Source organism: Calonectris borealis, chromosome 8 (genome assembly GCF_964195595.1).
Source record: "Calonectris borealis chromosome 8, bCalBor7.hap1.2, whole genome shotgun sequence".
NCBI lineage: Eukaryota > Metazoa > Chordata > Aves > Procellariiformes > Procellariidae > Calonectris > Calonectris borealis.
The window spans coordinates 34,904,854-34,929,327 of NC_134319.1; the positions used below are offsets into that span (position 1 = coordinate 34,904,854).

At 39.0% G+C, this 24,474-nt stretch overlaps 1 protein-coding gene across 1 annotated transcript in view; it reads left to right on the top strand.

Moving 5' to 3' along the window:
• Positions 1-24,474, top strand: part of HMCN1 (hemicentin 1) — a 202,959-nt gene that overhangs the window by 151,157 nt on the left and 27,328 nt on the right. The window contains exons 58-86 of the mRNA XM_075157015.1: positions 1,809-1,970; positions 3,042-3,155; positions 3,288-3,490; positions 3,718-3,799; positions 3,930-4,061; positions 4,297-4,446; positions 5,856-6,015; positions 6,602-6,726; positions 8,276-8,459; positions 8,626-8,723; positions 9,103-9,381; positions 9,989-10,179; positions 11,369-11,450; positions 12,250-12,386; positions 15,440-15,581; positions 16,864-17,008; positions 17,902-18,029; positions 18,384-18,540; positions 18,719-18,840; positions 19,043-19,207; positions 19,431-19,538; positions 20,045-20,182; positions 20,337-20,471; positions 20,743-21,012; positions 21,372-21,562; positions 21,938-22,151; positions 22,727-22,861; positions 23,344-23,534; positions 24,256-24,337. Coding sequence (XP_075013116.1) covers positions 1,809-1,970; positions 3,042-3,155; positions 3,288-3,490; positions 3,718-3,799; positions 3,930-4,061; positions 4,297-4,446; positions 5,856-6,015; positions 6,602-6,726; positions 8,276-8,459; positions 8,626-8,723; positions 9,103-9,381; positions 9,989-10,179; positions 11,369-11,450; positions 12,250-12,386; positions 15,440-15,581; positions 16,864-17,008; positions 17,902-18,029; positions 18,384-18,540; positions 18,719-18,840; positions 19,043-19,207; positions 19,431-19,538; positions 20,045-20,182; positions 20,337-20,471; positions 20,743-21,012; positions 21,372-21,562; positions 21,938-22,151; positions 22,727-22,861; positions 23,344-23,534; positions 24,256-24,337 — 4,422 coding nt within the window. The remainder of the gene's footprint in view (positions 1-1,808; positions 1,971-3,041; positions 3,156-3,287; positions 3,491-3,717; positions 3,800-3,929; positions 4,062-4,296; positions 4,447-5,855; positions 6,016-6,601; positions 6,727-8,275; positions 8,460-8,625; positions 8,724-9,102; positions 9,382-9,988; positions 10,180-11,368; positions 11,451-12,249; positions 12,387-15,439; positions 15,582-16,863; positions 17,009-17,901; positions 18,030-18,383; positions 18,541-18,718; positions 18,841-19,042; positions 19,208-19,430; positions 19,539-20,044; positions 20,183-20,336; positions 20,472-20,742; positions 21,013-21,371; positions 21,563-21,937; positions 22,152-22,726; positions 22,862-23,343; positions 23,535-24,255; positions 24,338-24,474) is intronic.

A 24,474-nucleotide genomic window follows, 5' to 3' on the forward strand; every position in this document is an offset into this window, starting at 1 on the left:
TTTTAATTTAAACTTCTTGTCTTTAAAATATTTGTTTATAATGACTATAGTCTAATACTATTATTTTAAAAGAAATATTTGCATGAAGCTTCAATTCTAGCTCAACAGTATTACCAATTAGGTCTATTAATCTCTGAATGCAGTTTCATTTGAAAAATTAGACTATAACTGTTTAGGAAAGGACCACCCAGGCTGAAGCACTAATGAAAATACATTATCGCTAAACAGCATGATCTTTGTTTTGTCAGTGTCAAAAAAAGGTTATTTTCCAGTTTTTTTGTATGTTTATAATGGAACTGCTTTCATAAATTTAAATAAAATAGTAAAGATGATGCTCTTTAATAAGTTAAAAATTCACTTCTTGTCTCAAAGGCGAGTAATAAAACTAAAATAAAACCTTCTAAAACATTGAAAATAAGCATCCAGTTTTAAAATCTCAACTTCTAACCTTAATATAAAATAAATAGGTAATTTTCACACTGAAGGCTAAAATTGAGCCCCTTCCTGCATCTGTATGCAGATTACCTGTGGAACATTTGTGAGTGGTTTGCACATGCCGTGAAGGCTGCAGGATTTGAAATGTACCATTGATACAGTTTAAGCGAAATTCATTAAAAGACAGCTCAGATTTGGCCCTGTATATTTAATTGCCCACTGTCTTGTACTGCCAATAACCACATCTGTGGGAAAGTAACTGTAAAAGTAAATAAATATAAATAACTATAAAATGTCATCAGATCAGAATTCTCCATTTATTCTAGTGAACCGTTTTACGCTCATTATCAGGGAAAAAACCTTCAGTTATTCCAAGCTGAAAAATATGGACTGAATTCACCCATTTACATTGACTCCTCTTGTTTCTGCAGTGCCGCAGAGGAGCAATAAACTGGGCTTAATGACTGTTTTGTGTCATTCAAGTGACAGAAAGCAGCTGGAGTATTTCTGGTGGATATGGTCCAAAATACTTTAACATTTCTGTCTTTGAAGAAGAGGATTCCATGTGTTCTTGGAATGATTTTTCCACCTAATAGAGCCAAGAACATGCTTTTGCTTTCCTCTTAAGTGTTTTATATATCCACACTGCAAAAACATGGAAACTAAAACTCGGGGTTTATTAAAAGGAAGAGATTTACAGTTATTTAATTTTAAATAGTTCTTGTTGAAAGGTCAAATGTCAAAATGTTCTTGTATTTAAAAATACTGGGACTTGTAAGCTTAAAAATGCACCCCTTAGAGCAATGCTTGCGTGCCAGAATTTTAAACTGCTTAGCTCACTGTTAAACAACAGGTTTGTCTGGTTAACAAAAGAACTCTGAACTGTATCATTTTTTGGTTCTCTATAATGAGAAAATGGACTATTTCAGAAAGAATAGGAGCAATACAATATCAGGAAGAAATTATATTTAGTCATCCTACGTATCCTGACAAGGTAAATTTAATCTGTCCTGCCTTACACGGCGAGTGTCCTATGAGTACAGCGTTAGAAAATTGATAGTGCACTAGTCAAGAACTGCGGGATCTCTTACAGGTTAATTAGCCTTCCCAAATCCCAAGCACAGAAGGACTGCAGCTGAAATCATAGAAATTTTTGTGAATTATAGGAACAGGAATGACCATTAGATTGGCTTCGGTCATATTTCCAGATACATCCAAAAAGCAGTGGATCCATTCATAGGATGTGAAAGATTTTTGCAACTTGACCCTTTGGCAAAACTCAGCAATTCAGCTTTTTTTTAATAAATCAGGATCTTGTAGAATATTGTTTGCTGGTGCTATGATAGATACTATTAATGTATTTCTCTCCGCAGTTCCTCCAAGTGTTCTTGGTACTAATCCTGAGAATTTGACGGTGGTGGTGAATAATTTCATCTCTCTGACTTGCGAGGTCACCGGCTTTCCACCTCCTGATCTCAGCTGGCTCAAGAATGGAAAACCTATCAGTTCGAATACCAACACTTTTATTGTGCCTGGTGAGGAATCTCAGCTATTTCTACAGCCTTTGGAACTCAACTTCTGTCTGTTTTGTCTCGATAAGGGCGATGGCCATTGTTTATGAAGCCAGTGTATTCTTAGCATTGCTCCAGTGAGTAGACAAGACACTTGGCCTACTGTGTTTAATAATTTCTTGGCTGTTGGGTGGGTTCACTTTTAAAGAAAACTAGTTCAGACTGAAAGCACTGAAATAAACTATGTGGAAAAAACTAGAGGGAAGTCACATAACAGAGGTGCTCTGATACAGGTATTGATTAAAGTTGAATCACTTTGACTCGCATAACAAAGAAATGATCAGAAATTGTGGCAGAAGCTAAGATAAATTCTGCTGGCTTAGATGACAAAGAGTAAAAACCTTCATATTGACTTCAGTGGGAAACTGGATTAATCCTGCTGAACTCTCAGGAAGAAATCCTTGTATTTGAAGGTCATCTTAACCATTCGAAGCTCCTCATTCAATAAGGTCCCTGAGTGTCTGTGTCATTTCTGCTCCTGCTGCTTATCTTCAGCCCAGGGTACCAAGTGCAGATCAAGTGCTGTGGTGCTTAGTCCTGTCTTGCTGGTATTATGTGACTGGGGGCTGTGTTACAGCATAGACTAAAACATAGACATGGAAATTGCTTAACGGCGGTAGAGCCTGTGCAGGTTCGTCATATAGGCACAGGCAGTAAGTAGCTTCATGAATGGAGACAGGTGAGACTGGGGAATACAGAATGGGGTAGTGACAGAGTTAAGTGGAAAGGGGATAGTTATATTAGGAGGCAGCAGTTAGCAACTATGAAAGAAACAGGTCTAAAAGGAGTATTTGTGGTCCAAACTTATAATTAACAGCACTAATGAAATTTACCCTGAAATTTTAGTTCTCTTGGCTGGATTTTTGTTTTTTTAAAGGATTAATGAACCTTAAAAAGCAATGGCAATGCAGTGCTTTCTTAAATCTGAGGTTAATTTAGTGCCTGTACTCAGTCTGGACTGGCAATTTTAAAATAGCATTTGAGATTGATACAATAACCACAGAATAAATCTCAGGTCTTCTCTCTTTACTTCAGGTGCTCGTACTCTGCAGATTCCCCGAGCCAAACTACCAGATGATGGTGAATATATTTGTATTGCCAGAAACCAAGCTGGAGAAAGTCAGAAGAAGAGTTTCCTAACTGTTCTTGGTTTGTTTTTTACTATTTTCTGAACTAATATCTATTGCTTTGAAAATGCAGTATTTTGTATTTACTTTTATTAGGTTGTTTTCTGCCCACTCCCAAAACAAAGGCAGAAATAACTCTGAGCTTCTTCTGCAGTGCCCCCAAGCATCAAAGACCATAGTGGAACCTCCCTGACAGTGCTGAACGTGAGAGTGGGCACCCCGGTGGTGTTAGAGTGTGAATCCAATGCTATTCCACCACCAGTCATCACCTGGTACAAGAACAGGCGCATCATTTCAGAGTCTGCAAATGTGGAGATCTTAGCAGATGGGCAAACGTTACGAATCAAGGGTGCAGAGGTAGGCCAGGCTTGTGGGATGCTGCATCTGCCACTACTCTGCTACTGTTAAGCAATTACTTTGCTCTTTATTGGTGTATTCTGCTAGCTGTACGTAGGAGATTTATTTGCCTTCCATTCTGTGAAAAGGACCTTGAGTTGGCAGAGGCAAAGGCTGTTAACATCTCTGAACTGTAGCATTAAAATAAGACTCCATAATAAGTTTTTTTTAATTTATTTTTATTTTAGGTTTCTGACACAGGCCAATACGTGTGCAAAGCCATAAATATTGCAGGACGAGATGATAAAAATTTCCATCTTAACGTTTATGGTGAGCGTACTCTGCGTGATCTGCAGTAGTTATTATAATACCATTGACCTTGTAGAGTAGGCAATTCAAAATCAGTTTACCAAAATACTTGGTAACCAAACCATTCTTACTGCTTCCATTCAATTTATAGTGCCACCAAATATAGAAGGCCCTGAACAAGAGTCGGTCAATGAAACTATCAGTAATCCTGTTACCTTTGTGTGTGATGCTACTGGGATTCCTCCACCCACACTAGTGTGGCTTAAGAATGGAAGACCAATAGGTAACATTCTCTCACCTTCTTTTCTGCTCTTTTTTCCCCCTTTGGGACACCACTGTGCTATTTCCTGTCTATTTTTTGTTTCTTCTTTATCTGTCTCTAGACAGACTCTTTATGTTAACTGATTGGAATCTTTGTTTTGTTTTGGAAAATTTGGAATTTTGATGGAAAAATTTCTCAAGATGCATTTGCTTTCTGTGGCCTGGTTTGGAATGAGTACTTGTTTACATATTTTCAGAAAACTCCGATTCTCTTGAAGTTCATATTTTATCTGGTGGAAGCAAGCTTCAGATTGCTCGCTCTCAGCTTCTAGACAGTGGGACCTACACATGCATTGCCTCAAACATAGAGGGAAAAGCTCAGAAAAGTTATGTGCTTTCCATTCAAGGTAAGGCATGAGATTGCAGTGGGCAGAACTGATTAATAATTGGTTGAGTATGACACTGTGTCTGTACTAGAGACACTGAGATAACATGTAGAAAAGTGGAGAATTTGGACCATTATTTCTATCTGCAACCAGTGGGGAAAATACGGTTTATAGAGGATTATATACTGTTAGTCAGAAATTTGCATGAGGAAGAATATTCTTAACCTCTGATTGTAGGTGAACTTGAAAGCAATCGGAAAGCCTGTGTGTTTGCTGCTGATCCCATCCTTCCTCCTGCTGAACACAGGAGGCTACGTTGGTTGATTGAGTGTGGAGCACCACGCATATATGGATTCAGAAGCAGTGATGCCTGTTGCTTTTTTTGCCATAACAAATAGGAGGAGATACCAAAGAAATACTGGCAGAATTTCCTTATGAATTTTTTTTCCCCCGCTCTAATGAGAAACCCGTATTTGTTATGGAATTGTCTCCTGCCTCGCTGCAGGTCACCCTTACGCTGCAACTCTCTTTGTTTTCCTCTGTTCCTAGTGACTCATCCCCATTAATTGCACTAGTTCTCTCCCGTGTCCAATAACACGCCTGTTGTATAGCATCTCCGGCTTTCTGCCGTCGTCCCTTCCCATGCCGGCAGTTGCTGGCTGAGGAAGAAGAGGCAGCATCAGCTGTGAGCTGAGTGTGCTGGCACACCCACATGTGATAGCTGGCCATCAGCAGGCCGAAGAGAACTAGTAACTGTTCGTCATAGCAATCATTCTTTGGGGGTGCTGGTTTTTTATGTGTGTCCCTGCCTGCCTGCCAGTTTTTCCCCAAGTTTAGGAATTGAGTATCAAGCTGCTTGTTTGATCAAATGTGACTGAAATTGCTTGAAATGCTCAAAACTTGCTAGTGGGACAGACAGTCTTGACTTGGTGGATAGCATGACTGTCATCCTTGTTCTTTAGGACAACAGGCTAAAAATGGCTACTGGTTAGGATGGAGTATGTGTGTGTCTGTTAACAGGAATATGGTGGTCTTGATGCAGTAGAGCATTTAACTGTGCAGTAAGCACGTGCTCAAGAGTTAAACAGGCATAGTTACAGTGCGTTGTGATGTTTAATGAAATGGGATTTTGTCATAATATTGTACACGTTAGTATTGTTTCAGCAGATGACTAGATATTAAATTTTTTTATAAAATGTTTTTTAGAATTTTGTAAATTAGCTGTTTTAAGGAACGATTAAAGTGTGTTTGCATTTATCTGTGCAGAACCCCCTCTAGAAACAATATAATCATATACTTTCTAAACTAGATTTGGACGGAGGTACTGCAATAAATGCGAGTCCTCATGAGCTACTGCAGTGTAACTTTTTATAGTTTAGGTTATGTTTCTTGCTGATGAATCTTCTCTTCCCTCCATCATGCATTTCCAGTTCCTCCTAACATTGTTGGCTCTGAAATGCCTAGTGAGGTCAGCGTCCTCCTGGGAGAAAGCATCCAGCTTGTCTGCAATGCCAATGGAGTGCCCATGCCCGTTATGCAATGGCTTAAAGATGGAAAAACAGTTGCCAGTGATGATTTACAAAGAATAAGGCAAGCAAAAATAGGCAGACACTGCATTCTCTTCTTGTATAATTTTAAACCTCCCTAAGAAGGGAGTGTAAAGAGGGCCTGAGTCTTAGCTTAGCCAGGCTAAGAACATCATCGCCCTCTTTAGCTTGTATAAATCTAGTATACTTTGTTACTACTTTGATTTTTTTTTTTTTTTTTTTTTTTGGTACAAAGGTAGGTATATGATATCTATTTCTTTCTCAGTTAATAAGTTCCATTAAGGTTCATCAGGTTCTTTAAAGTTTATTAAGGTCAATAAGTTCCATTAAGTTCCTTTGGAGGGGAAAGATCTGAGACATGGAAACATTTTACTCTTGATGCTTTTCATTATGGGTTCTTCAAAAGCCTGGTTGGAATTGAATCCTAGTACAAGGTTAAACAGGATATCTCTAGGAAAAACTTCCTAGCCTATCTGTAATAATAACATTTTGCAAAAAAACAATGGTTCTCTCGCAGAATTCCCAAGAGGCTAGAGGTAGTTGATTTAAATGTACAAAACTGACTGTTTATTTGCCAGGTCATAGGAATAAGTAAACAAACTCACTGAGTTTTATGACCTTCCTTGTAGAGTAACTCCAGATGGCAGCACATTAAACATTTTCAGAGCTCTCAGTTCTGATACAGGAAAATACACTTGTGTGGCTACTAATCCTGCAGGAGAGGAAGACCGAATTTTCAACTTGAATGTATATGGTGAGTTTTCACAGATGTGAAACTGAAATCTGGTCCATAATCCTATCTTTGTAAGCACTCTCAAGAGAAGGCCAAGAAATGAATGCCTGTCTTCAGTGTAATACTACATGCATGTGTTTCCAATTTCATGTACTGTAGATATCACAGTATATTAGACAGGATGTTCTGTCAATGACAAAATGATTGAAATCGCTGTTAAATATGTTTTGGGATAAACAGAAATTAATTCCTTTGGTGTATTGCATAATAGAGGAATTCTGCTTGCAGTGATTTTTTTTTTTCTTGTAGAGAAAGATACACTTGGGGCTGATTTACTATGATACTGCTTTTTTGTTGTATTAGTTTATCTTCACTAATTCCAATCAAAGTACATCAGCTAAAACCAGAGTAGTATGGTGGGGAATTAAGAGCTAAAGGTCCCCCCTCTCCTGAGAAATACTTTATTTAGAAAGAAAAATGGTAGAGTTTTGGATGAAATTCTTCTCTTGCACAATTTGACATACAGAAGATGGTGAGCATAACATTTCTTTAGCAGTGTAGAGAGTGGACATTTTAATTTGTGAAAAATGTGTTCATGAAGTACAATGACTAGTGTGAAAGAGTGAAGAGTTCTGCACGGGCAGCATTCCACAGCGGTGTAAGTGTCTGTCCGGGTTATACAGAGACTCAGAATCAATTGGAATACGACCATGAGCAGAGTAGCAAGAGATGACCTTTGATATAATAAGTAACAATACTGAATGACCAGATCGCATCTTTTTGGGACAGAATGGCACTACACAACCATGGAGACTTTTTTGGTCAGTTTGTATTGGTTGAGGTTCAAGCAATAACCAGCGTAAATGATCTTATCTATGTAATTGTCATGGTGCGTGAAGGGCTCTGAAGTCAGACAGAGCTTGGAGCTGCATGTGGCTGGGCCTTCTTTATATAGTGAGTCCCCTCTTGCCCCCAAGATCAAGGCTTTCAAAATAACCTATAAAACCAAAAAGCCCAAAAAGCAGTTCTGTTAGAATAATCAGCCAGAATACTTAACTAGGCATTTTAAAATTTTCTATATTTAAAAATTAAGTCAGCGTATACATCTAGAAGTTAATAAACTAACTTTCCGCCTGCATGGTTCTAGCTTTCACTTTATTTAAGATTTATTTAAGGAGGTAAGTTTGAGTGGCAGCAAACTCCCAGGTCCCATCTGGTCCTTAAGCGTTCAGCCCATCCCCTCTAAGGCTTGACCACTTGCTCCTTCCTGCATTGTCATTCTCTCCCCATGAGCTTCAGGCTCTGAGCTCCCTCTTGTTTGCCACAGCCTGACAAATCAAGGAGATAATTCTACTATCATTCTAAAGTGCATCTGATTTTAAATATGTAAGTGGATAATTTATTAGTGCTCAATATTATTGTTAGAGGATTTACTCTTTATAAAAATGGGGATCATCTTATTGAATTGCCTGTGAGGCATTAGGTGCAGGATTTCCTGCAAGTTAACACATGTGGAATGATTTTAACAGACAGTTTTAATATCTTCCTTTTCAACATTTACAAAATGTAGTACCTCCAACAATAGCCAATAATAAAGATGAAGCAGAGGACCTCACTGCCCTTTTGGACACCTCTCTAAATATTGAATGTACTGCTACTGGAACCCCACCACCACAGATAAACTGGCTAAAGAATGGCCTTCCTCTGTCTGTCTCCTCCCAAATCAGGTTGCTGTCAGCTGGGCAAATTCTCAGGTTGGTTTTCATCTATTTTAACTAACTGAGTTTTCTGTTCTCTTTTGCTATATCAGCATAATTGTGCCAGTATTTTTGGAAACAAGAATAAAATTTGATCCAAACCATGCCATAATAAAGATAATGTATTCCATTTACAGCTTGCTTAAAATGATTTTCTCTTTAGACTTTTCCGAGTGCAGATATCTGATACTGGTGTGTACACTTGTGTAGCATCTAACAGGGCTGGAGTGGACAACAAACATTACAACCTTCAAGTTTTTGGTGAGTTTTTCTGAAATGCTTTATGTAAAGAATCTTATTTCTTAAACCTAATATTCAGTTTTCTTTCTCACCAACAAAAGTTGCAGACAGCCACAATTATATCTTATGTAGGTAATCATTAGGGAAACATTAACTTTTCAATGTGGGTTTTTTTTAATGGAAAGTGTTTTAACCCTAGAAGAGTCCTTACTTGAATTGGCATGTGTTACACCTTTGTTAGAAATAATAATATTATATAATTTCTAAGTGAATTTTAACACGTGCTAAACATGAATGTCAGTGGGCAAATGCAAAAGAGTAGCTGCATTCCAACTTCTTTATATTCAGAATTAACATCTGGGTTGTACTCTGTATGACTCGGATCCTTGTTTCTCGGCAGTACCACCAAGCTTGGATAACGCAGGAGGAACAGAGGATGTGACTGTAGTAAAAGGCAGTTCAGCTTCCATGAAGTGTCTTACTGATGGCACTCCTGCCCCCACTATGTCCTGGTTTAAAAATGGGCATCCTTTAAGCCTCGGAGCTCACCTGACGTCGAGTGACCAAGGAATGGTCCTTCATTTTGTAAAAGCAGAGATTGGTGACACAGGCAAATACACTTGTGTAGCATCCAATGAAGCTGGAGATACCAGCAAGCACTTTTCCCTAAAAGTGCTGGGTAAGTGTTAACCTTTCAGTTGAACAAAATGCGAGCAGTCCTGAGTATCTACTCAGGACAACGATTAAAAAAATCTCTAGGGATAAGGAGTATTTTCAAGAAACATTTACTGTGATAAATGAGAGAAATAAGGAAATGGAAGATACCTAAAGATGTGTGAATGTGTAATATAGTATATATTTTTTCCCAGTGTTTCCCGAGTACTGAAATATGTTATAATATAATAGTAAACTAATTTACAAAGTAATTTGGTTTAAATTAATAACTTTGGTTAGTAGAAATTCAGCTTGACAGGATGATAGCACAGCTGAAGGCATAGCTGAAGGTACGACAGCTAAAAGGCTAATAAATATATTCACTAATACTACATAATATATTTTACCTAGGATTATGAAAACATTTTCTAACTAATAATTCCCCCTCCAAAATATACAAATTAATAGACAGAGGCAGATGGGAATTATGTGAGATACTCAGTGAGTTCATGACACAGTCAGAAATAATCCTAATGTAGACTAACTCTACAAACTCTAACCACAAGGCTGTGCATCAGGTTTTATAGGCTTTTTGAGTCAATATAAGAACTCGAATCTTTTTGCTTCCACAGAGCCACCTCACATCAATGGTTCAGATCAACCAGAAGAGCTCTCCGTCGTCGTTAACAACCCTCTTGAACTTCTCTGCATCTCTTCTGGCATTCCAGTCCCCAAAATCTCATGGATGAAGGATGGGCGCCCACTTCTGCAGAATGATAATGTTCATGTCCTAAGAGAAGTCCTTCGAATAACGAGTGCTCAGGTAAAGGATTTGTTTCAAAATAGGCTCAGATTTGCAAACCGTGAAGGAATGCACAGAACTGCCTGCTATTAGGACCTTCCCAAGAGATGTCCTAAAAAGCCTCTATAAAATCATCCACTTGCATTTGCGGTTGGAGAATATATTTTTCAAGCCTTGCCTTGGAGTTTCCCATACAGAACAAGCAATAATATTATGGGTTGAGAGTGCCCAAGCACTTCTGCCTCTTCTGAGCATTATTACTTCAACTTCATTTCAGAGTTCTGTAGTTTTTTTATTTATTGGTGTTTCTTATTACAAAGCAGAACAATCAATGCTAGGGACTCATCTTTTTCTGGGGTTATTTCTGGGTTTAGTCTGTGTCTGTAATCTGTTCTTGTTCATTTCCTACCTATTTGATTCTTGTTACTGTCTCTTGCTTTTCTTCTTTCATGTTCTATAGTTCCTCCTCAGCCTTTCTTCTCTTTCCATTAGCTCGGATTTTCCTGATATCCATTTGCTTCTCAGGTGTATAAGATTAGATTACATAGATTACAGAGAAAAGCTGCATTTACAGTCGTCTGTGTGCAAGTTAAGAAAAAATAAATAAAGACAATAGAAAAACTTGCAGATTAATTCAGACAATAGGAGTCGAGGGAAAAATAACCTTTAAAAACCTGTGCCAATAAACTAAGGCTGTATTCAGCTACGGGCAGCCAGAGTGAAGTTCACCAAACAGGGCTCGGGTCCGATTGCTGCTCGTTTTGTTTCTAAAGCAAACACTTCTTGCCTTTACAACGAGGAGTTTACAGGAAGGAGAAAGCATAAAGGTATTAATGAGCGTGTGTGCACAAGATTTCCTTAGTACCCCAGAACTGACCCTTACTTAGATGGATACCTATAGCCAGTTCCCTCTTTATTGATTACCTGTTGCAAAAAGCATCACAAAGAGAAGGGTTCTTGCTGGAGACACATCATCTAGAGAGATTTTATGGAGTCCTGTAACTCCTAAGCCATCTCTGTACAATCGCACCATGGTAAAATAAAGAAGTTTTCAAGAACTTTATTAATTTATTTTCAGGCATTCCTTATCTATTGTGTTTGTGTTTAAGTGCTGCCTGTTATACATTGCTGTCAATGTTTGTATTTCACAGTTTTTCTGAATTGTTCCCATATTCTGAGGTTTCTGCTGAAGTTGTTCATGTGTTTCTAGGTGGAGGACACAGGAAGATACACGTGTTTGGCATCTAGCCCAGCAGGAGATGATGATAAGGAATATTTAGTAAGAGTGCATGGTAAGTTTAATTTAGGAAAAAAAATTATTCCTTCAAACCGTAAACTACTAAGGTACATATCAGTATCTCATTTAACAAGTTACATATTACCAAAGAAGAAATATTATGTGTTTTGAGAAAGTGATATTACACCATATGATCATAATTAACATTTCTGAATAAGGGCAACTATTCTGAACGTGATACACAATTAAAAGGGCAAGTTCCACCTGATGCAACTGATTTCTGTTATAATTCCAAGTCTTATATTTTGAATACCTAGGAAGGTTATAGATATCAGTATTCAGTTGGATTGAGTTTATTGTGCTTATTGGAAAAGGTTGTGAAGTATACTGTTATTTATGAACAACTTAGCTTTTCAGTAGAAAAAGGTAAGAAATGTATTTAGAAATGAATACATAAAATGTAATGACAGTAAAGGAAGTATAAATGGGGCTTCTGCAGTTCTACAATATGCCTCGGGTTTCTTCTTGAAGATTATAGCTCCCATGTTTATTGATGAACAGTTTATGGAACTTTGGTGATCTGTGCTCTGTCTGGCTTAAATGCTGGTACTCTCACTGAGAATGGACTTTAAATTAATTTCTGTCGCACTAGTTTCCAGTGTGTGACTTAAGAAACAAGTACACCAGTACAAATGTGATACATTTAACACAGGTATTGAAAGGTAGAACTAATTAATGATACTGTAGCTTTGCATTTATTTTAAACTTCAGAAATAAATTGGAAATTTTCAATGAATAATTTTAATGGGAGATCATATGTGTGGTGTTTATTTTTTTCTTAATTTTTGTAACAGTTCCTCCTAACATTGCTGGTACCAGTGGTCCACAGGACCTCACCGTGTTACAGAACAGACAAGTTATACTGGAATGCAAGTCAGATGCTGTGCCACCTCCGACAATCTCATGGCTTAAAAATGGAGAACTTTTAGAGGTATAGCAGTTACATTATTTGTACTAGTCTTTTGCTCCCTTTATTTTTTTACACACAGTGCTTGAGGTTTCTTATTCTGCTCACTTGCCCCTTCAGTGCAGTCCAAGTCATGGTGCCTTGAATTCAAGAGAAGCTGAGTAGCCCCAGTACAAATACAGTCAGTCCTAAATGAGTACCTGAAGCTAGCAAGCATGTGAAGTGGCCATCCCGCTGTTACTTGTTCTTTTTTCCTTTAGGGGGATCCCTTGCTCCTCCTGGATCCTCTGAACAATGCTAGAAGCCTTCGGTATACTCCTGAATGGCTTCCCAGGAAAGGTAGCTGAGAAAAGACTACACTATATGTTTCCTTTGGGTATATTATGCATCCTCATATTCTAGTAGCATTTAGAAAGGAATTAAAATTCTTAACGTTGGAAAAAAAGAAAAGAAAATGGGTTGCTAATCACCACAGTTTTGTATCAAATGCATCTTTTTCACTCAGAATTCCATGTAGTGTCATGTTAAGGCATCGAGTCTTTGCAGGTTGAGAGACAATTAGCAAGATGAGGGTGGTTTATACAGAAAGAATTTTTTACTTCCCGTCCTCTTTGTTGGGATCACTCAGAAACCAGGTGCTTTCCAATTGAATTTAAGTTCAGTTTTTAATTGAACTTAATTAATTGATAATTTTCCCTCAATTGATCTTTATTCATTAATAAAGAGGAAACAAATTCAGCGTATGAATTGTGTCTTCCTTAACTGTAGTCCATCAGTAGTCTTCACCCGAAGTTCTCCTTAGTTGCTTTCCTTCTGACGTGCCATTCCTCAGACTCCTTCTCTATTGTAAATTTAGAAGAATGTAATATTAGTGGAAGAAGTAAGAATATGGTGGGTGATTATGTCTTACTAAGTGCTGCTAGGGAATGTTACCTTGAATATAGTACAAGAACTAGCTAGCAACAAGTTTAACAGAAGCACTCTTCTTCTGAATGGTTAATTCTTTAATTGGGTAGTGACTTTTTTTTTATGAAAGCAAGGTTGGACAAGGCTTGGAAGTTAAGTGTGTGAATACTTTTTGCCTCAGTCTTCCTTGGAAAGCCTGTGTTTTAAAAGCAGTACTTAACGAAAATAAACCATGAAAAGGAGCCACTGTTACAAATATTCACCAGAAAACAAAGCAATAGAGCAACACTATGACAGACATATGTACTCAGCTGATAACGTGTGAATTAACTTTTGTCTGCTCTTGCCTCGTGAATTCATGTCAGTATGTGAGGGCTGAGGCATCTTGGTTGGTCAATCCCCTGCCTTTTGACTTACAATAGAGTAGGGAATTTCAGTCTCTACAGTTAGCTCTCCTCCAGCACTAAATTTAAATTATAAATTTCATTCAGACATGGCACTCTCAATTTGTCACGTGTACTTTAAGTAGCAGACTTAGGTTTATTCTGTTCGCTACCATCCTTTTCATTCTTCAGGTTAGCTTATATAAATATGTACTCCAGATATCAGGAAAACATTAGTGTCCTCCTGAATGCCTGGTTGCTTTCTCAACCTCAAAGAAATGTAATAGCCTACTAATACTAAGCAGCTGGGAAGAGCTTTCCTTTCTGTGGCATATCATCCTCCTTATCTTGGAAAAATTGAGGTTTCACAGTGACAAGAGAGGATTGGAGAAAGTCAGGTTTTCAGGTTACAGTGTTATTTCAATTTAAATAATCAGTGCTTTTTGTGAAACAGCCTTCGGTGGAGGGTGTCATTCCTCCTGGTTTTGTTGTCTTCCACTGTGCAGATTTTGAGGTCTATTCTAGACCTCTGTATGCTTAATGATGTCGTTGTGCAGCACCACCATTTTTGGTAGCAGAACTATAGAAAGGTCTAGCCTCTAGCAGCTTTGGAGTCCTTGCACTCTTCATTGGTTTGGAAATGCACAATGAGTGTTAAGAAAAGTAGGTAGGAGCATCTTGATGTAATCTGGCTTTATTTAAACACTAAAAGAATTGCAGAATTTGTGTTTTTTCAAAGATGGTTTTTCTGACATAAGGATTAAATGATAGCTTCATTGACTGTCTTTTGTCATCTATATGCTTCTATGTTTAGAAACCATAGCATAGGCTGTGTACTCAACAGGAAATACCAGTTATTACCCAAAATCTGACTGTCTATAATACCCTCGGTGGCGAGTCATTTCACCTGTGAGGCTCCAGCACTGCGGTTCGTTCTGCCTTGGCAGACTTGCTGAGTTGGTGCCTAGTCTGAGACCTGCGTACTAGGGCACTAGTGCAGAGACGTGCAGAACCAGAGGAGTTTCACCTACCTGTTGCAGTTACTATTCTCAGATCTTCTAGCCAAAAGAGCAGATGGGACTGTCAGCTTTCAATTTCATCCAAAGTGTGGGTAGCATACACTGGAAAAGTTTGAGTTTCTGTTCTTTTTCTACTGTTTTTTATCCAGGCAGGTGTTTGAACACTTGTAGGTGATATTACTGTCAGTCATCGTGCAGATCTGATCCAGACTGGTTGTGGTAAAAAAGCTTTGACTTCAAATGGCTACCTAGCAGCTGCTCGAGAGTCACAGTAGAGCTGAGAAGAGTGGTATCCTCATATTCAGAAATGCTGGCTAGTAAACTTAGTAGGCTAAGTTTATGCTGGCTCCCAAACATCAAGACTGTGATGTTTGAAGAACAGTGTAGAGAAACTTGTATTTTTTCTGCCTGTAGCGTGCATGGATTTTCAAAAAATTAAATTCATTCATCATATGCTATTAGCTGCCCCTTTCCATAAAACCTCAAAAGCCCTTTGGCTATGTAACCCAAAAAAGCTGTCTTATTCAGGCACAAGTCCAAGTAGGGGTTTCAAGGGAGAACCACTAAGCAATGATAATTTTTTAAAACTTCATTTACCTTATTATCTTCATGGATGTAAACAAAGTTAAGGCAGCAATGAATTCAGTCCCTGGTTTATCTTTGGCCTTCTTTCATGGCTTTTATTACTCTGCAACGAAAGAATGTTCTATCTTCATAAAGAGAACAATGGTAAAGTTAAATTTGTCAAACTCTTTCTCTTTCCCTTTAGGGAACTCCTCGAGTTCGAATCCTATCCAGTGGGCGATACCTGCAGATCAATAATGCTGACCTCAGCGATACAGCAAGCTATACATGTGTGGCAAGTAATATCGCAGGAAAAATGACCAGGGAGTTCGTGCTGACAGTACATGGTAAAATCATGGATCCAGTCTTGTGCATTTTGACCTTTGCATGGTATTTCTGCAGGAGTTCAAATGGCAAGAAAGAAGCATTAGTAGTCTCTTTCTAGCCAAATGTTGGCCACTTAGGCTGTGTCTGAACTGTGGGACCACGTGTTATTACCTCATGTGTGCCACCATCTGAGGCCACAGTTGTCCCCTACACTAAAGGACCTGTTGGGGACTCACCAGCACTCCCTCTCCATCTGTCCGTGCTTTCTGCTAACGGAGGATGCTGTGCATCTAGCCATCATCCTGATACGGAGTCAGGAGGAACGCCCAGATCCAGGACTGAGAAATGTTCTTGGGCTCTGTTCCTGTTCTCCCTCCTAACCTCAACCTAGCCCAGACCCTCATCAGGTCCAAGCTCCGAAGCGGCCACCGACCACATGGGGCTAGGCACTGAAGTAGCTAGGAACCAATCACGGTCTCTTGGCAGCCCCGTCTCAGCCCCACCAACACCGAGGCTCTGTCTCTGTTCTCTCACTAGCCTTAAAAGCATTTGGCTGGCACCTTGGGGTACTAGGTTTCATAGCTGGCTTGGCCACCAGTTTTGCAAGTTACTTAAAAACTGTGGCTTGTTCTCTGCCCCTGTAAGCAGGAGATGGTAGGAAGATAGGGCTTGAAGGGCCCTATGCATCTCGATACCTGTCCTGTACTACCATAGGCCTGAGTTTCATTTTAAACCTATTTATTCTCTCACCTCTAGTCTGATGAGAAACTATTCTATTCTCACACTCGGGTGATGATAAGAAACTTTTTTCCTATTTCTATTCTGTTCACAACCCAGTCATATGTACCTGCATTACACTGTGCCCCCCCAATGACTGTCCTTACTGGTCCAACTAAAATTCTTTTTTCTCCTTAATTTCTAATTAGGAAGCAAGGATATCACCACAGCCTTATTTTGCTGAATTAAATAAGCTGAACTCTTTTACTGTTTTAGCTATATGATAACCTTTGCAGTAACTTGCAAAGAGGATCTTTACAGTGCATTTCAGACAAACTTTCTTTTTCATTCCCTACTGCATCATGGCAATTATCATGCACTACACAAAATGGTAAGAAACTTGTTTCTGTCTTTGCAGTGATCCCCATACCTGTTACTGCATCTGTTTTCATGTGTTTAGTTTACAATGGTAAAGCTAAATTTGTCAAACTCTTTCTCTTTCCCCTTAGGGAACTCCTCGAGTTCGAATCATTGCAGCGTAAAGTTTTTTTTTCCTTATATCATCAGTGATTTTTCCCTTTACAGTGGCTCCTACAATCCGAAGCGGTCCTCAGACTGCTGTTGTGCATATAAATGCTTCTGCTGTTCTGGAGTGTGTTGCGGAAGGAGTACCAACCCCGAGAATTACGTGGAGGAAGGATGGGGCTATTTTTACTGGAAACAATACAAGGTATTGTCCGGAAGTCAGCATAAATATTCTTCATTGTTTTTTAAGAATGTATTAATTACAGAAAGCTTAATTAGACCTCTATGGCTTGTAAATTAGTTTTGTTTTCACAGGTCAGAACTAACATTTGTACTATCATCTCGAATAGACCCAAACGTGGAAAATACAGTGGTAGAAACAGTAATACAAAGAAGTTGTTCTACAGAAAAGTAGCAGTACCAAAGGTTTCATCCTTTTATTCTTAAGAAGGACAAAAAACTCCAAATGTAATAATAATTCTTCTGATATTAAAGATTTTGAACAGTAGACGTGAAAGATCTTTCTATTTTTTTTATATATATGGAGTTTTGGGATGAAGCCAAGCAATTTCATGCAGACCAAAAGCTACTTGAGTGTACTCTGTAGTTTCTAAGATATAAAACTTTCTATACATGTTCTAGTATCAACTTTTATTGTAGTGAATGGTTTCTGTCTTCTGATTGTTTTAAGGGGAAGCAGTTTGGCATTTTCTAGAACTGAGAAAATGCTAAAGTTACATTTCAAAGAAAAAAGAAAATGTACAAGCATTAATGAGGGTTTTTAAAGTTAAATGAGAAACCATAAAAAAGGGCGTTTGGATATTTTCTGCAAATCTGTCATCATTTATGTGGAATCACTATGTCAGCTAGATTTCATAATTTCTTCTGGATGTGCTGGGAAAGAGTGAAGTCAGAATAAATGCAATAAATCTTTTTTTTTTTAGGCACATGGAGAAAACTCTGTGTGCCCTAATTTAGACACCATGTGTTTAGGCTATTTGTTGTGTACCCTAAGTCATCTTTTCCTTCTGCACTACCAGGGTAGCCTATGGTTCTGTTGACTGGATAGTAGAAAAAAAATATATGGCTTTGTTTCAGATATTCCATGTTAGAGGATGGATCTCTGCACATCCACTCAGCACACGTAACTGACACAGGAAGATATGTGTGTATGGCAACCAATACAGCTGGCACTGAACGCAAACGAATTGATCTGCAGGTTCTTGGTAAAAGTTTTGGGTTTAGATAAATATATGTGTTTTTATAAGTCTGAAGTCCAGTTACATCACTTTTCTTGTTCTGCTAGATCCAATTTTAAGTTTATCCCCTTTTTAGCTGCTCTGGTTAAAAAAAAAAAAAAAAGAAAAAGGAAGAAATTTACGGCCTTAGGAATACCACCCAAATGTTCACTTGACACATCCCATGCTACATGTTTAGTAAGTTTACTACTGTCAAGTTACTCTTTATAAAAATCAAGTAAATGTGTTCAGGCAGTTCAACTCTCTATATATAGGTATGAGGGGGGTCTGTGTGCATGTGTATATAATTATTCTGAATAATTAGGCTTTGTTTGTCCTTAGTTCCTCCAACTATTGCTCCTGGACAAACGAATATTACAGTTACTGTAAATGTGCAGACCACTTTGCCCTGTGAAACCACTGGAATTCCCAGACCAGCAATTAGCTGGAAAAAGAATGGGCATCTGCTTAGCGTTGACCAGAACCAGAATACATACAGGTGAGAGATGTTTTCTTTTCACCGTGGGTTTAAAGTTTTCAGGGATGATTTTGGCACTTTAAAAATCTAGCCATGCTTAAATGTAATCTTGTATAGCCAGCAAATTCAGTGGCCTGATTACCTGAGAAGACAAGAAGTATTTCAATGGCTTTTACTTTCTTCTGTTTTCTTTGTTCAGACTTCTATCTTCAGGTTCCTTAGTAATCATTTCTCCCACTGTGGATGACACTGCTGTCTATGAGTGCTCTGTGTCAAATGATGCAGGAGAAGATCAAAGAGCGGTTGAGCTCACTGTTCAAGGTAGAGGGGATATTGCTATTACCTGTGTATGCCACCCAGAATTTCTTTGGGGCCTTCCAATGTTGAGATGAGATTTTTATATCATTCTTTTATGATACTGATATCCATAAGTCTCTGGTATTCCCAAGAAAGATAAGTTATTTCCAAGAATTCATAAAAATGAAAATGGGCAAGTAACCTTTACACTGATCTTCATTTTTAGTGCCCCCATCCATAGCAGATGAAGCCACAGACCTTTTGGTAACAAAGCTGTCTCCAGTAGTAATTTCCTGCACCACATCAGGGGTTCCTGTCCCCTCAGTTCATTGGACCAAAAATGGCATAAAGTTGCTTCCCAGAGGAGATGGCTACAGAATTCTCTCTTCAGGTACTATGTGTGACTGAAATTCAGCTGCAGAAAATCAGTGAAAGAGTGCAATTGTGCACATCTAGAAGTAATTAATTAAATACATGCAAACAATCCCCCAAACAACCCCTCTCCAATTTCTTAGAATAAAAATATAGACCTCTTAGGATGGATGCTGTAAGAGAGTTTTACTGTGAATACAGGACACTGTTGTATGTTGTAATGCGCTCTCTCTCTGCTGCAGGTGCTATTGAAATACCTGCTGCTCAGCTAGCGCACGCGGGACGGTACACTTGTGTGGCCCGGAACGCGGCTGGCTCAGCTCACAGACACGCTACTCTTCGCGTTCAGGGTAAGATGGGAAGCTGGAGAGAAAGTGCATTCTGTCAGTAAACGTTGCCCGTTGAATCCATACGTACGCTGCAGAGCAGTGGTGAGGCCAGAGTGGACCATCACAAGTAGTGTCTGGCTCAGCTGAACTGTCTTGCGGCTGCACTGATTATTCACAAAGTCACTACTCTGCTTGTTACAGCTCTGGTACCTTGGATAGAGCCCCCCAGTCCATGCTGCTCTATTTCACTTTTGTAAGATTTTTGTTTCTTTGCTTTTTGGTAAGTTAAAATGTATCTGTGATGGCAAATTGCATGAAGTAAGGCCACATTCTATACCCATACTCATGCTGAGCATGTTTGTTATATTTAAGAGCCCTTCCACTGAGCTCTTCATCAGGATGGCAGAATACAGCCATTGCTAATTCAGCCTTCTCAGACTCTCCGGTTATGCGATTTTTAGTATCTGCTGTATTTCTAGCTTTGAAGGTTAAACCTATTGCATTTTCCTTTTTATTTCGTTCCACAGAACCACCAGTTATCCAAACTCAGCCAGGGGCGCTGGATGTCATTGTGAACAATCCCATTCTACTACCATGTGAAGCGACGGGTACACCTCGACCCATAATAACATGGCAAAAGGAGGGCATCAATGTAATCACAACAGGTATCCTCTTAAAGCCTGTCACTCCAGCCTACTTGCTGTAACTCAGAAACTTATTTTCTCTTTTCTGAATATTCAAACTTAGGTATAAGGAACCCATATAAGGAACACAAAACAAAACAAAACAAGTGTCACGCTTCGCTTATATTTTTTTTAGGCAACAGTTATATGGTTCTTCCCAGTGGCAGTTTACAGATTGCAAAATCAACGGTTGAAGATGCTGGCACTTACATGTGTGTTGCTCAAAATCCAGCTGGCACTGCTGTGGGGAAGATCAAACTGAAAGTTCAAGGTAAATCATCTTTTAAAGTCTTGTAGTGATTTACAGACAAGAAATTTGTGCATGCTTTGTTAGGCAAAACACAATTCTGAGCAACAGAAATGGACCTAATGCTTTCCTGTTTGATGTGACGCTGAATGGAGCCCAGGAGGTTTATTCCCTTTAGTTGTCTGTCTACTTTAGGATCAAAATATGCTTTTAGGATTATTTTCACTAAGAACTGAAGAGTTCCATGCTTCTTACAACAGCTAATTCTTTTAAAAATTTTCTTAATTCTTTTCAGTTCCTCCTGTTATCAAGAGCCACCCCAAGGGATATGTTGTTCCTGTCGATCAATCTGTCACTCTGCAGTGTGAGGCTGAAGGCTACCCTGGGCCAGAGATCAGCTGGCATAAAGATGGACGGCAAATAACGGAGTCCATTAGAAGAAGAATTCTTAGCACCGGTGCGCTGCAGGTTGTGTTTGTACAGCCTGGCGACGCTGGCCGCTACACGTGCATAGCGGCAAACGTGGCAGGGTCCAGCAGTTCTAGCACGGAGCTCACTGTGCACAGTAAGTGGGACTGTACGGAAACTGTGCATTATCACAGCGTGAACCTACGGAGGGTAAGGAGCTAGGATGGAAGGGAAAAGTTCAGGAAAATTGTGCTACTTACTGGGTGAGTTTTATTGGGTTGTAGTATCAGCCAGTTGCTTGAATTTAGGAAGAACATTACATTTCCTTAACTCAGTTTATACTTTGTTACAAGTATTTCCCACGTTTCTCTGGCATGCTTCATGGTGGTCATTGATGGAGACAAGAAACAATACAGAAGAGCCAGGCAATGATTTCTTCAGTCCAGTATTGTGTGCTGTTACAGTAGTGTTTGGATAATCCATAGAGGTAAACCTTTTTAATAAACTTTCTCACAGTTCCACCCAAGATTCGCAGTACAGAGGCGCAGTACACAGTCACGGAGGACTCCCAGGCTGTTCTGTCCTGTGTGGCTGATGGGATTCCAACACCAACAATAAACTGGAAGAAGGACAATACGCTGTTAACAGAAATAGTAGGAAAATACCGTGCTGTGCCAGATGGAGACCTCATTTTGGACAATGTTATTGTAAGTTCCCTAAATCTAAGCTATGACTTGACAGGTTTGGCAGTAATAAGACCCTGCTTCTCTTCGTTTTCACCCACTTCTAGATTAGTCTTTGTTCTATTTTGTTTTCTTGTTCTTAATGTTACAAAGTCTTTGTAAAAGTTTCATTTTCCACTGAGGAGTAAAATATCTATGAAAAATTTGTAGTGATAAACTCTCAGGAAGGGCAAAAAGGAGTGTAGGTCATCTTTCAAATTTAGAGGAAGTAAAAGAGTTCAAACGAGCATTTCTACTGAACACTTGTCCCAAACCTTTTGAAATTCTCTTATCGTTACAAGTGGTAGTGTTGTGTAGGTTATATCACAGCTGAAATTTCCCCAACATGCCTTCTTTCAGCCTGAAGATTCTGGCAGTTACACCTGTGTTGCTAACAATGCTGCTGGGGAAGACACACACACTGTCACCCTGATAGTTCACGTACTTCCAGCTTTTACTGAACTTCCTGGAGATATAGCTTTGACTAAAGGAGAACAGCTCAGATTAACTTGCAAAGCAACTGGGATACCTGTACCCAAAATAACATGGACCTTTAACAATAACATCATTCCAGGTGGGTAACACTGGGTCTTAGTGGTCATTCCACTCTAGAATTGTTTTCCCCCACGCAGCATTGCAATTAGTTTAGGATAAGGAAGAAAAAACATCTAGAGAGAACAAACTTGTTAGGCAGTGATTGTGTGAGGAATATCTTCAGTATTATGCAATCATGTAATTAAATTGCCTCTGAGACAAAGCTGTAAGGAAGATAATTAAGAAATTGTTCCTCTTCTGTAGCCAATAATGTAACACATTAAGAACATTCAGTATCCGATGATATTTACTCAGCATCCAACAACTAATGCTATTTCTCTTAAATATGAAGAAAACCTCAGCAGTTCATAGAAAGCAGATGCACAAAGCTCGACATTAGGGGACAACTTAAGTGAATACATGCATGTGGGCAAATGTCATAGCAATGACTTTTCTGTGCGTTTCTGAGGTGTCTCAGAAATGAAATGGCACAGTGCCATTGAGCTGTGTTGCTGAATAGCACTATAATTCAATCAGTCTTACGACATACCAGCCACTGAGATGTATACGTTTAAAATCATTGAAGTAACCCTTTACGGTGTGTTTTCCCTTCAGCACAATACGATGATGTAAATGGACACAGTGAACTTGTTATCGAAAGAGTGTCTAAAGATGACTCTGGTACCTACGTATGCACAGCAGAAAACACAGTTGGCTCGATCAAAGCTATTGGTTTTGTGTACGTCAAAGGTATGTAAAATAACAGTAGTTGTGGTCACTATTGGACAGTTTCACCCAGCCATCTGTTTTGATAGTAGAATCATAGAACGGTTTGGGTTAGAAGGGACCTTAAAGATCACCTAGTTCCAACCCCCCCTGCCACGGGCAGGGACACCTTCCACTAGACCAGGGTTGCTCAAAGCTGGGTCTGACCTGGCCTTGAACACTTTTAGGGAGGGGGCATTCACAACTTATTTGGGCAACCTCTTCCAGTGTCTCGCCACCCTCACAGTAAAGAATTTCTTCCTAATATCTAATCTAAATCTACCCTCTTTCAGTTCAAAACTGTTACCCCTGGTATTTGATACCTTGTCGATAGCTAAATGGGAAAAATCAAAACAGGTTGAAATTCACACTTCAGAAAGTCAGAGATGAATGATCCCTACCAGCATTTTCATTAAGGGCATTTTATTTTGACTCTGCTACTTCTCTTCCATCACTTGTTTTTTCAGAGCCTCCAGTCTTCAAAGGGGATTACCACTCTAGCCGAATTGAGCCCTTGGGTGGCAACGCTATGTTGAATTGCGAAGTCAGAGGAGATCCACCTCCAACCATCCAGTGGAGCAAAAAAGGAGTTGGGGTTCCAATTAGCAACAGGATTCGACAGCTTAACAATGGTTCTCTTGCTATCTACGGCACTGTAGTGAGTCACTGCTCTGTTATCATGTGTTTCTGCATTGTACTTGATTAATAAAGGTATTCCAGATGGTATTGTTTTGAAAGAGTGAAGCTAGACATTGAATCCACTTTTGCTTTTACCTTTAACAAATGTTGTTTTAATTCAGACTAGAATTAGACTCAAATTATTGTGACAAAAAAAAACCAGGGGGGCTATCGTTCTTTTTAATTGTCAGAATTGAATCTACATACTAATCATTGGTGTGTGGTCATGCCCAATTAAATGGGACTTTTGCTTTTGACCTTAAAAAATCCTGGGTTCTACCCAGTCAGGTCAGCTGAAAAGCAATTGCATTCTCCAGGTGCAAACCTCTTAGCATCTAAATTCCTAATATGAATTGCAAGACCATTATACCTCTGTAAACCAATGCCTGTATTTTGAAATGGGGTTAAAACCAGCAGTTTTAACTCCCTTGAGTTCATTTAAATAAAAAAAAAAAAATTGATCCTCAGAATTAAAGAGTTGAAGGAAATAAAAAATGGGATAATAACTAAAAATAATTCACAATATCAGCTTAATGTTAATAAAAGCAAAATGTTGGGATACTCTCGAATCTAACTGGGTGCCTCTTAAGGTGCCTGCCATGCTGTGTTGCAGAAAATTCACCTACAGGAGGTGCACTGTTAACTGAAACCCTCAGTACGTGTTGACGGGTTATATGACTATTTGATTTTCACTTCTTTAGAATGAAGATGCTGGTGACTACAAGTGTGTGGCTACCAATGATGCTGGTGTGGTGGAACGCAGTCTGACGCTAACGCTTCAGAGTAAGATTCAAAGTGATAAGTTTAATGCCAGTAGATTGGAGCGATAACCTACCTTTGGATAGATGTATGCAGCTCCCATTGATGTTTTGGAGGTTGGGCACTGCGCTGTAGGTTAAGATTCATCTCATCTTTCATCA